This window comes from Amorphotheca resinae (genome assembly GCF_003019875.1).
Source record: "Amorphotheca resinae ATCC 22711 unplaced genomic scaffold M430scaffold_4, whole genome shotgun sequence".
Lineage (NCBI taxonomy): Eukaryota > Fungi > Ascomycota > Leotiomycetes > Helotiales > Amorphothecaceae > Amorphotheca > Amorphotheca resinae.
Genome location: NW_020194474.1, coordinates 10223 through 22467, shown reverse-complemented (window position 1 = coordinate 22467; position 12245 = coordinate 10223). Strand labels below are relative to the sequence as shown.

At 46.4% G+C, this 12245-nt stretch overlaps 4 protein-coding genes across 4 annotated transcripts; 3 read left to right on the top strand and 1 right to left on the bottom strand.

Annotated features, from left to right (window-relative positions):
* Positions 1-404: 404 nt before the first annotated feature.
* On the top strand, positions 405-2634 carry M430DRAFT_40656 (hypothetical protein). The gene is made up of 6 exons (XM_024867418.1): positions 405-456; positions 521-571; positions 627-1339; positions 1413-1735; positions 1792-2234; positions 2304-2634. Exons 1-6 carry the CDS (start codon positions 435-437, stop codon positions 2429-2431), a joined length of 1680 nt encoding a protein of 559 aa, XP_024721998.1. The 5' UTR covers positions 405-434; the 3' UTR covers positions 2432-2634.
* Positions 2635-3331: 697 nt separating this feature from the next.
* Positions 3332-5714, top strand: M430DRAFT_99419 (hypothetical protein; the record flags this gene model as incomplete). Its single annotated transcript, XM_024870181.1, has 2 exons — positions 3332-3806; positions 3901-5714. 2 exons carry the CDS (start codon positions 3332-3334, stop codon positions 5712-5714), a joined length of 2289 nt encoding a protein of 762 aa, XP_024721997.1.
* A 2847-nt stretch (positions 5715-8561) lies between these two features.
* On the top strand, positions 8562-9933 carry M430DRAFT_57254 (hypothetical protein). Its single transcript, XM_024868660.1, has 2 exons — positions 8562-8628; positions 8736-9933. The coding sequence occupies exon 2, from the start codon at positions 8758-8760 to the stop codon at positions 9841-9843; it is 1086 nt and encodes a 361-aa protein (XP_024721996.1). The 5' UTR covers positions 8562-8628; positions 8736-8757; the 3' UTR covers positions 9844-9933.
* An 809-nt stretch (positions 9934-10742) lies between these two features.
* M430DRAFT_40654 (hypothetical protein) lies at positions 10743-11358 on the bottom strand (the record flags this gene model as incomplete). The annotated part of the gene is made up of 3 exons (XM_024867417.1): positions 10743-10913; positions 10980-11256; positions 11348-11358. The coding sequence occupies 3 exons, from the start codon at positions 11356-11358 to the stop codon at positions 10743-10745; spliced, it is 459 nt and encodes a 152-aa protein (XP_024721995.1).
* Positions 11359-12245: the final 887 nt, after the last annotated feature.

The window sequence follows — 12245 nt, the reverse complement described above, 5'->3', positions numbered from 1 at the left end:
TTAGCCCACTATCAACTGAATTTTGAGAAAACGCGTTCCGGCATGACGGTGAATAGCGCAAACAAAGGACGCGGAGGCTCGCTTAGCGAGAGCGCGATCTATTTATTTACTTCCCACACCCCGCCTGATCTCTCCACCACTACCATCCCCGGCACCAACCCCATTTTAGGTAGTGTGAAGAGCCGAGCCGAGCCGCTAGTAGGTAGGTAATCGTCGGCTCGCTTGTGGGCGGCCACTTACCTCCTTCAATCAATCATTGTCCTTCTTGCGAGTTTTATCTAAAAGTTAGATCGATCTCGTGGCTGCCAACAATTCCAACCTCCCTCAAACGCAACCTTTTCGACAGTTCAAATAGCGACTTTCTCACCATTCTCGCTTTGCTGCTGCAGCCGACGTCGTCCATCTCTATCCCCTGTGTGAACTGTGGGCATCTGATGGAGGTCCACCATGATCATGGTAAGCACTACCTCCGCTACTAATGTAGCCGTTTTGTATCAAGTCATTGACGCACATCCTAAAGACCGAAACCCCCCTTCTAAGGTCGCTCGATCACTAAGAACAAATCCTTTCAGTAAGTGATTCATTGTTGAACCGCAAAGGAATTTTGATATTAACTGAATCCGCAGAGCTGCCGACGTCAGTGTCTCCTCGAGTACAGCTCGTAAATGGCATCATCGATAGAGCCGAAGAGTATCGCATGATCCTCGTAAAGGGCACACCTGCATGCGGAAAGACGACCACAATGAGGCTCGTTGCCAACGAGCTACTCGCACGCCATTCGGGAGAAAAGCCGGTACATATTATCACTGGCTGGGGAAGGGAAGCAGTGGAAAAGGCAGGGGGTTGGGACGATTATCTGATGCAGGTAACAGGAATTGGAGATTCTTGGATCACTCGCCCGGCCTATCTTCTGTTCGATGAAGCCCAGGAGTCTTATTGGGACACCACCCTCTGGTCTGTTTTTCTCAAAGGAATCGATCCATTCATTGCTGCCGAATGTCCCTGTGTTATCTCGTTTGCGTCATATGGCTCCCCCGGCCGAGGCAACCCGGGGTTTTACAAACAAAAGTACTTCATGATACCTATGACCTTTGGGCCTAGACAGTTGATCTCTATGCGTGCTGAGGAACCTTTTAACGAAGAGGCAATGGACTGCGATGATGAGGATGTCCTGGGCCTGCTGCTGGATGCCGAGGAGGCAACTAATGTTATGAAGAAGTATATGAACGCGACGGGCTCTCCTCCCCTGTCGAAGGACTTGATGGATGAGCTGTTCCTCATCAGCAATGGGCATGTCGGATGCCTCACCGCACTCATGGGAGTTCTAGGACAGGCGGCAGTAAGTGTCTTACGTAGTCTACAGTCCAGCAGTCACATATATCTTGAAACTGACATCAATCTATTCTATTCAGGAACTGGAACATCAAAGACGTCATGATCACCAGCTTGAGCTCGATGCTGTTCGCGAAGGCCTGTTCAACCACCCTGATAGATTATTTCGCTACCTGAAGCACGCACCCTTCATGAGAGGCATGCCAAATGACGATATTCTCCAGCGTCAGGGCGTAGCGACGGTCTTCAAGCGAGCGATAGCCTGTGATGAAGTTATCGCGGATGATTTCAAGGACACCAAAGAAGTTGAGACGCTGGACATGATATGGAGGAATGGCTGGCTGTATGCCCAGAAGATAAATTACAGAGTTCAGTACATGTTTCCCAGTAGCATCCATCGTTGGTGAGTCTATATAGCTTCTAGTTCGCTTTCCGTTGATCACTAAGACTTTGTTCTAGGTTCTGTTCCTACATGTTGCATCAGAAGGTGCCCGCCGGTGTAATTCACTTTACAACGGCATTAGATTTAGCTATAGGCGCTATTCGAGGCTTCATCCCTCGCCACCTTTCTGAACCTCCACGGTCGTCAGCAGGCGGGACTCTTCCATTGGAGGATCAATATCAAAAAGAGTTTTACCGCTCCTTTTATACTCAGTTAGATGGACAGGTCCTCATCTCTCCTGAGTACATCGCGAAGAAAGACAAAGGAGGTGGCACAATCGACTTTCTTGTCTCAGCCAAGAAATGGGGGTTTGAGTTGTTGAGAAACCGCGATAAGCTGGTAGAACACATGGAAAGGTTCAAGCCTGGTGGCGCATATTACAGTATGATAACATCAAACACCATGCAGCACTACGTTGTGCTAGATCTTTTAACTTCGAAACCAAGGAAATCACGTCCAGGTACCACCCCCACACTCTCTCTTGCTCTCCGTCTCTCGCGGCTAAGCCTTCTCTAACGGCATCTTTCAGAATACCGTGATCACCTCTACCATGTTGTGTTTTCGAATGACTACCGAGACGTTAGCATTATTGACGGCTCAGATCTTCAAACAATTACTTCATTTACCCTTTCAGAGAACTCTAACCCACTGGCATAATTCTTTCGTGTTCCTCGGTACAAGAGAAGTGCGCATACTCTAGATTCACAATTGAGGGACAATGCTATTACAAGCTACAGGCTACAGCTTACATGTTGCTTCGGAGCTAGAGATGCGATCATGGTGATGCCAAGTAAATTCACGAGGTCACTTTGCTCGCATCGCAGTCTGCCAACCTACTTTGCTCGCATCAGGACACGGTCATGGACTCATGTGGAAAAGTGGTAGGTACGTATTAAGCTGGCAAATATGCTATTTGTAGAATAAGCACATCCTAGATAGCTAAGCTAAACATCTGCAAACCGGATATCTTCTTCTCGGTCAAAGACTTGTGATAAAATTGGCTGGTAAAAGCCTTTGGCCCTTGGGGAAAATGGATTCTGTGAGGACGGATTGCTTATCGGCTGCCTCTACCGAAGAACCCCCTACAATGAAGAAGCGTTCTCGGGGTACTGTTATAAAGTATCGACGCAATAAACTCTAATTCGTGCCTGTATTCGATCACTTACTTCACTCTTTAATCGAGTCCTTCAATCGAGTCCGTTTCACCCCGTTTGACAGCTGACAAGACCCCTGATTTTCTCTCGCGTTCTTGACATTCTGGCCATAATTGTAGGCCTGGATCGTGACAGCGACCGTGGTCTGGATTGCAGCGATGATCAATGCGGCAATCATATTGAAGCCATTGTCAACCCAGGCTCTCCGTTAGGGTGTGTTGCATTGTGATGAAAGTGAACTCTTAGGTTGCCGATGTTGTCAGGTTCATGAGTTCCAGGAACGAACCCCTGCACGCGTAGACGTGGGCATGATGCGAACTCCCTCACTCCCTCTCTTTGTCCTAACTGTCCTAACTGTCCTGATTGTCCTGATTGTCCTGAACTACCTTCAACGACGTTCGCTATGTCTGCTACACTGCTTTCCATGGAAGAAGCACTCGCCCTCTGTAACGGCAGCCAAGAACCAAAAGAGTACTTGGACTTCTTTGAAATCGTCGGTACTGAAAGCTGCCTCTCAGATTGCGACTCTTGGTCTCAATATCTTCGGACCCGTAGACAGGGCTCTATGAATCGTAACACTTACCAAAAGAGAGCTAAGCTCAGGGAAGACAGTGGGATAATATATGAGAGCGAAAATAATTCTCGAGGAAACGGCTGGCCGAGACGCGCCTTTACGCTTGAATTTCTTGCTAACTCGGCCAAAAACGGGTGCGGCTCTTGTAAGGTCTTTAAGGAGATCCTAGATGTCGCTATCGCCGTTTGTTTCAACTCACAGCTCCCGTGGAATTCCTTTCGCTGGAAATCAGACATGTTTAAGTTGCAAGTGTTAGACGGAGACGGAGAGGTTAGGAATGAGTTAGACTTTTTTACTATTCAAGGTACGCCTACACTTGTCATTCCAAATCAAGCTTTCTGGTCGCTTTAATGGGAGGCGTCGCCGCGTCCCCTTGGACATCTATCTGATTTAACCAGACTCGACGGTTCAATTCTACGGAATGGCAGTATCCAATTTGCTTTTAGGAGACACAGCCTCTACCGTTAGCTTTGACCGAATCAGCCATTGGGTTAAGGAGTGTTCAACGCACCATGCGTCTTGTGCAGATGACGCAAATGCCTCCTTACCCACGAGACTAATCGACGTGACCCCAATTGAACGCACCTCAGAACATGGTGTCCGGTTGGTAGAAACAGGCCACCTAAAAGGAACCCCCTATATATGCCTCAGCCATTGCTGGGGCACGAAACCAATCTCGGCTATGACGACGTTAGACACAGTCCATGAATATAAATCCTTTATTCCGTGGAACCGCCTTCCCCTGAATTTCCAACATGCTATGGAAATCACCAGAAAGCTTGGCGTTCGATATATCTGGATCGACTCTCTCTGCATTATCCAGAAAAACAAGGCAGACTGGGAACGAGAGTCATCAAAGATGGTCTCTATTTACCGAAATTCATTTCTCACTATTGCCGTAACTCAGTCCCCTGACTCGCAGGGGGGATGCTTCTCGAAGTCGAAGCCAGATCTGTGTTTTCGGTTGATGCACCCGAGGGGGGATAACACAGTTAACACTGTTCTCGGTGTCCGAACAATTCGGGAATCTGACTTGATCACGACACAAGAAAAATTTCGAGATCGATTTCCCCTCTTTACCCGCGCTTGGTGTTTTCAAGAGCGTTTGCTGTCACGACGAGTATTGCAATGCAACCATCGCGAATTCACCTTTGACTGCAGCGAAAGTTCCCGTTGCGAGTGCTCTTCTGCTTCAAGGTATCTTGCTTCGCATTTCAAGCCGCGCATGCCTCTATTGCCAACAAAGGCCAAATACGATTTGTTGCTCAAAACAGGAGGACGTCGGATTGGGAGGGTCGGGAAGGACGAAAGGAAACCATACTCAAGATGGCGAAACGTAGTTGAGGCCTACAGCTTGCTACATATGACCAATTCTTCTGATGCTCTCCCGGCATTATCTGGACTAGCAAGGGAAATGATAGAAATCACCAAAGATACGTATATAGCCGGCCTTTGGCTAAGCAACATCGATAACGACTTACTTTGGTATGGAATGGAAATGAACCGCAACCATCCCTCCTACAGTCCGAAACCCGGTTGGAGAGCCCCTTCTTGGTCATGGGCTTCCATCAGTAGTGGCATGGGCGTAAGATATCTTCAACCCTGGCAGAGCCACTTTGACAGGCCTTTAAGTAAGAAGATTCAATCAGTGAGATACGAATTGGCAAGTGAGGATATTACTGGGGGCGTTAAGTCCGCCGAATTACAAATTCTGACGAGTCTCGGCCAAGGTCATGTCCGCAGATTCTGCCAAAAAGTCTTTCGCAACAGTAGAAAACTCAAGCTTCATGTATCGAATATGAGGTCTGACAGGACATCGGACTTTGCGGACTTTGACCCCAAATGCCAATTCATGGACGGCGACGAGGGTATAGACCTTCGAGATGGTTTGGCTAGTCTTTGGAGCGATTATCGCTTTTCTGAGCAGCATGAATGGTTGAAGTTCGGTGATCCTAGGGATTCAAACTCATGTCATGGGTGTGCCTTAGCCGTCGTTTATCTATTACACATCAAGACGATGAAAGAAAAGGGCGATCAAAACGCCCTTCAGGATTTCTTTATGGTCCTCGCCAGAGACCCCTCAAATAGGCAGACCTATGTTAGAGTTGGTCTATTACAAATTATATTTAAGGACATAGCGAAGAGAAATAGTTGGTTTAAAGAGGTTTGGGAAGGGAGGCTTTTACCAGAGGCGCTTATATCTATCATTTAGGTTGATATAATATAGATGGTATCTGCAAATCTTCAGGACAAAGTGTAGAGACGAACAAGATCCTCAAATGCTGTCAAACATTAGTGTGGGTAGGAGGGGCGGGGGAGATGATTATATTACAAAAGAGGTAGTATTTTCGTAGTAATAAGACTGCAACCCGTCGAATACTTCCAGGAACTGGATGATCTAGGATCTAAGATATCCCAATGCTCAATGTTCCACTTCTATATAGTAAGTTCTAAAGTGAAACACCTATCTAACAAGCCGAATGATGACATGATGGAACAGTGGGCACTCCATTCGATGGACGACCTCGCTCCACAGCACCGGTTCCAGAAAATGAATCTTTCTAAAATGGAATGGCACGACGGCCGATATACTAGCTTTTTCAACGAGGTCTTAAGTTTGGCGAATGAAACTAGGTTCGATATGGGCCTCGTAGGAGTAGGAAGACATTATAACGGCCTTCGAAGGCACCATAGGTAAACCGTAAATCGAACATTCGACTCGTCTTATTGAATGCCGCAACATTACTTTTTAGGTCTAGGAAAGTGTCAAATCGAGTTTCTAGGCGGGCCAGAGGCCTGGGTACTTGAAATGCATCTTTCAGGTATACTTCAGGTTGATCTGCCTCACACGTGTCTGTTAAGTTGTTAACTGACACGGTGACATTTTAGGACACCTGGGGGCTGGGGCCCAATGTGGAACTCGTGTGTTCTTGGTGACGATAAACGAATCATTTGATACAATGTCGGAAACGGGGTGGTACTTCGATCATCAGCCGCACGAGATGTAATTAAGGTTCGAAAGGATGAAGTTTTCTGTCATTGAATGTTGGACAGAGATAGCCGCGAGACTAGTAGCCTTGCCAATTCATCTTGTCTGCATGAAAGTGATATTCTACTTGGAGGAGCCAGTTCTATATTGCATTCCAATTTCCAATGATCAATGCAGATCCTCGACAAATGACAACAGGCAACGTCTGAGAGATTCTGGATATCCTTTTCTGAATCTGGTACCGTAAGGAATGTCAGGATCATGAGTGCCGAAATAGTTCAACTGCAATTTGGACCACCATACTACCTTTTGGCTTCACCGACAATATTAAATGCGCGGACGTAGTTTGGAGCAATCGCTAGTCGATTCCTGGGAATGCAGACCTCTAACCCATAAGGTCAAATGTTTGGAGATGAAGTTGGGGCTTGAAGTTTCCACGTGCACCCATAATGCCCGCAGGAGCAGACAGATTACTCAATTAGGAACATGAACCATGCTGAATCATTTGCGGAATAGACCGCTCAGGTGGACAAATACGAAATGCCAGTAAAGGTTCTACTCTGCACTTCAGAGCCCTGCTCACACGGAGTTTAGCAGGCTATATGAGTCCCAGCCTGGCTGACACATTGATCCTGGCAACGCTATTGAATATTGCTAGAATGATCTGGCGGCCACCGGACCATGCGAGAAAGATGTCGAACAGTTCTGGACATCTGATGCGGAACCAGGCCTCGTGGGATCTAGTGAGCTTTCCTGGATCAGTTTCTTGGGAGACGCTGAAAGCAGCGGGACATTAGCTGTGCTCAAAGACAAGTGTCTGGAACTTTCAGACCTGAGCATTGCCAAGAAATGCCAGAACGACCATTTTCATCTAAGGCATATCAGCAGCAGGCTTCCCACCCTTGGTGAGCTTCTCGACGGGTTGGTCCTAGAGACGTCGGTTCTCTAGAAAATGAACTGTGTGACTGTGTCACCAGTTCTATATGCTGGGGACCCGGGACGTAGCAAAAGCGCGAGGCGTGACGGTTCAACTCCGAGACGTAAATACCTTGGTTTGTGCCATCGTTGAAAGAGGGTGATAGGTCTTGATTCTGCGAGAAAGGCCATTTGAAAACTAATATGCCACTTAGTCAAGGTCAGACACTGGCCAAGGGGGCAGATCTTGGAATAACTTGCAGCCGATGAAAGTTGTGTAGATAGTTGACAGAACGTTCGACAAATCCGCTAAGAGGAAGCACCATGATCAATGCATACGGGCTGAAAATGGATACACTCGCCCTGTACATGTACTCATCAACAGTACTGTACAGACAACATATTCAGCTCAAGGCTCAAGCTTCTAGCATGTCTTCTTTGCACGCCAATTCAGCCTCGATGTTTATGAAACGCGAACATAGATTTGGACACTTCGATGGATGGATAGGTATGTTAGAACCATGACCTCTCAGGCAGGTCTCGTACAAATTGTTACCCGACGAATGGACGGGAAGAGTGAAGAGCTGGAGAATGCCTGGCCCGGAATCGCTTGAGAGGGAGGAAGTCTAGCCTCGCTGTGGCGGCTCACGAAGTGGCAATTGACCAACACAGAGATGGTCTGGACAATACGTAGCTTGCAGAGATTAATAATCAAATGCCGAAGGTCTAGAGAGAGGAATGATACCTGGATACTATATAAGAAGAGCAAATGACGTAGTTTCAGCCGGAGGCAAAAAGGGGGGGGGCTCGAATAACAATTTTGGGGGCGCTCGCGTATCACGACTGGTCTGGACCCTGAGGCGGTATGGCCCGCTCTCGCGACTCATGAATAATGTGATCAAGGGTATCAACACAGACGACCAGACGCTGAACAGAACTGGCCATGTGAGAATAGCGTAGTCTCACTATTGGTTTGCCCTGTTTGATCAGCTGACAATAATTTCCTAATTAACCAATTGATCGCGATGAGTGACAGGTCGGTGTTCGGTGTTCGGGAAATTCGGCACTTTTTACAAGGGCCGGTAGTTGGGTCGACCAGAGCGACTTTTTTTGATGACACTACTGTTTTCGCCTGATCCCTTCCAAAACATTCCTGGCATCATGGACATCTCTTCTGTTGAGAAACGCTGCTCATGCCATGCGTTTCTATACTGCAGTACCAGTAAGGATTATGCTCTCATTTCCCCCCCAAAGGTAGTTGAGATGAAGTCATACCCTAGCATGACACCTTCATTCAGACATGTACCATGGCTAAAACCTTACAATCAGACAGATTCACTCATAAGTCTCTATGACATCCTTCAACACGGTCGATAAGGGCGATGCGGAAGGGGACGACCATGATAATCACTCCACCACTGAAGCTGAAAGAAGCGGAGACGAGACCGTAGTAGACAGCGATCGTAGTCATGGAGGAAACGACAATGCCTTAGTGGTACTGAGCGAAGACAAAGAGACAGCACCGCCGCCGCCGAGGCCGTCATCATCGTTACCCCCAGAATACGAAAAGCTTGCGCAGAAGAATCCCAAACCGACAGACCACCTCTCCATAACCATCGGACCACCCATCATACTATTCTTCGACCTCGTGGTTCCATGTATAATCTATTACGCATGGTTCAACGTTCATCGATCTCGATGGGAGAATACCTGCAGACCGTATACCAGCCGGGGCGAGAGATGTCCGGTCCCACTATCCCAATTCAACAAGGACATTCTTGGTTATGCTATTATTTCCTTCGGTTTGGGCGAGCTCTATATACTGATTGCCCGTATCTGTCGACTTCTCTATCACCCGGAAGATTGCGCTCCGCTTCTATCACGGTCACGATGGGAGCTCGACGCCACATCTTGGGTCTACGCGGTAGCCATGATATGCGCCTTGATCCCGTTTGTCGTTGGTAGTACTATGGCAATCCCCGAACTCTATCTCTACTCCCCAAGCTTTCTTATGGCGTTCCTTGGCGTCTTGATGGTTGCCACCTTAATACCAATCAAAACCCCAATTGGTATCAACTCACACGCAAGAGGAACCCCTCTACGACCTTTCATATACTACGCAGCTGAAGACTTCATTGCTGTAGACGGCCTACAAGATCGGGGGTTTCGGGTACGATACAATGCGCGATACAATGCGTCGAAGGCCTTTAGAAGGATGTTTGTATATCTTACAATTTGGTGGATTTTCGGCGTTTCTGTCTACATTGGGTGTGTTTCGGCAGTGATTTGGACTCTGGAGTTCCACTACGCGTTTGGATTAACGCTCGGCATTCTTTTTACTTACATTATTATTTGGTCTGCAGTTTCGTTCTATTGGGTAAAGGTAGAGATGGATCGTCAGCAGAAACTGTATAGGGAAAAGGCACGAGGAGTATAATAGACTTCTGCATATTCCATTTGCTGGTTGTTGGTTTTACGGATAGATAAGAGCATTAATAGAATATAATGTAATTCTCTGACGAAGGATACATTTGAAGTGGATGATGAACAAGGGCCATGTTTCAAAGCGCATAATCCATCGGCTATTCAAGGTCTGGACAGTGGAATTACCGAATGGCTCAATGCCAGTGTCGATGACCTACATGACAGCACAATAACCCCTAAACTTTAAGCATGTACGTGTTCTTCTGCGTTGCGTACTGATATGCGGAACAGACATCCACAGATAGCAGCAGGAATGCCATACAGTACAGTTTTACTAGTGGTACTAGTCGCATAGTTTAATGTCCAGGGTATATTTTTACGTTAAGCTATCTCTTATGTCGGGCTGTAAATATTAAGGTCGCGGTGTAGAGAGAGGCGCCGATACTGTCTTCGACTTTCAGAATCAGCTGGATGAATGCCCTACCCCTTATTCAGGCCTTGTTGTCTTAGACTATCGACCCCTGCGAGCCACTAACAAGGGTCTGAACAAGGGGTAGGGGTCCGTAGCCTACCCCTTATTCAGACCTTGTTTTCTTAGGGTTCTGGCAGGGGTCGGTAGTACATTCCTTGGTACTTTTAGACGGTACTATCGATTTTAAGTAGTAAGGCACTATTAGCAAGCGATACGTCGCCCCAACCTTTTTTATACGTCCCCCCCCCGCTCCCTACCTGACTTACCTGGTTCCTTATTTACCTTAATACTAGCAGCATCTATACTATAATATCTAATAGCTATAGTGAATTTCCAAAGTAAGAGCACATTCTAAACGACAAATAGATTAATTGTTTGATTCGTTGAACACTATTCCTTTTCAGATTGAACGAACTACGTTATAATTATGACTAGGTGGTTCATTTGATCTTTGTAAGGTAAAAGAAATATGTTCCCTCATCAGGCGTCAACTTGTTATCCATGGCTCCGACCACAACATCGTGCGAGACATATCGAAAAGTATCAATAATAGGGAAATTATCGTAGATCATAGCAGCCGAAACGATTCCACGGTACTTAACTTCCCGCAACTGTAGCACCAATGCATATGTTAGATTGAGGCTTGAACAAAACATGGTTTATCGGGCCTTACATACTTGCGCATGCCCATACTGTTCGCACCAAACCCGTTTTCCTTCCTCCTCGTAGAGCACAATTGGATCTACATCATCCACAGAACGAAAGTTCTTGCCGGCCCAGTTATTGGTTTCCAGCAGTTTGTGTGTTGAGTGACCTGTGTCGAAACTGCCACCCTTCCACTCCCCGAGGAGGAACTCTCTCGTCACTGGCTTCAGCTGATCATATACGGCTGTAATTTTGGCCTCGTCGATATGGCCGGTTCTTTTGGTCAGCTCGACAAGTTTCTGCTCTGGTCTGTGCAGGGCGATATTAAGTCAGCGATCTAGCATTCAACCGAGGTTGACGGTCGAGGAGTTACGTTGTGATGAAGAGGCTAGATACATACGTCGTTGACATGGCTGCTGTAGTAGGCTAATAATCTTTTGCAGGTTCTCAAGAGGCCCACGGCTAGATGTGTTATATATATTCTAGATGGCTTATGTTGATGCCTCGGCTTTTGGAATATCGTTGGCTGATCTCTGCAGCATTACTAACTTGTCGGATACATACTGTCACAGATAGATGATCGGGTCATACAGTAATTAGGCTGTGCTGCAGGAGATTTACTCCACAGTTGGAATGCGTTGGTCTGTAGTGTCAGAAAATGCTGATTTTGGGTTATAACGGGGAAGTTAGTCTTGTCAGAAAAGTATGATGCTTGGCATGAAGATCGCAAGGCCGGACTACCACCAACCACCAGCTCTATATGGCTGACAAGTAAATCAGAAATTCAGAATACTATCTCCATATGCCTAGCCACCCTTATTTGCCCAGAGTAGTACTCAGCAGATACAGTCGCAACCACCACCCACAAGATCACTGGGCTACACTATCATTCGCGCTCCGCTGTGCCTTAGAACAACATTTATTCACGATACTTGGATCATCAAAGGATGGCCTGTTGTATTGTCGCTAGGCTGCGCAGAAACCTATGGGTCCCTACTAAATAGGTTAGGTACCTACCCTATAAGGTAGGTTATAGTAAATAAGACCTAACCTATAGGTCCCTAAATAAATCTACGACCTAACCTATAAGGTAGACCTAACCTATAGGTATAGTATATCTTAAGGTACTAAGGTACCTTTATACTTACGTAATACCTAAGGTTATAATTATTAATTAGTATAAAGATTAGTATAAAGATTAGTATAAAGATTAGTATAAAGATTAGTATAAAGATTACTTAGATTAGTATAAAGATTAGTATAAAGATTAGTATAGTTATCCTAAGTTTAAACGATTA

What these genes read in the sequence shown, in the direction of transcription:
- M430DRAFT_40656 (XM_024867418.1), top strand. Translation starts at nt 435, where the DNA reads ATGGAGGTCCACCATGATCATG. An exon ending in ACTAAGAACAAATCCTTTCA is followed by an intron (nt 572 to 626) that starts GTAAGTGATTCA and finishes CTGAATCCGCAG; the next exon opens with AGCTGCCGACGTCAGTGTCT. An exon ending in CCCAGTAGCATCCATCGTTG is followed by an intron (nt 1,736 to 1,791) that starts GTGAGTCTATAT and finishes ACTTTGTTCTAG; the next exon opens with GTTCTGTTCCTACATGTTGC.
- M430DRAFT_57254 (XM_024868660.1), top strand. Translation starts at nt 8,758, where the DNA reads ATGACATCCTTCAACACGGTCGATAAGGGCGATGCGGAAGGGGACGAC.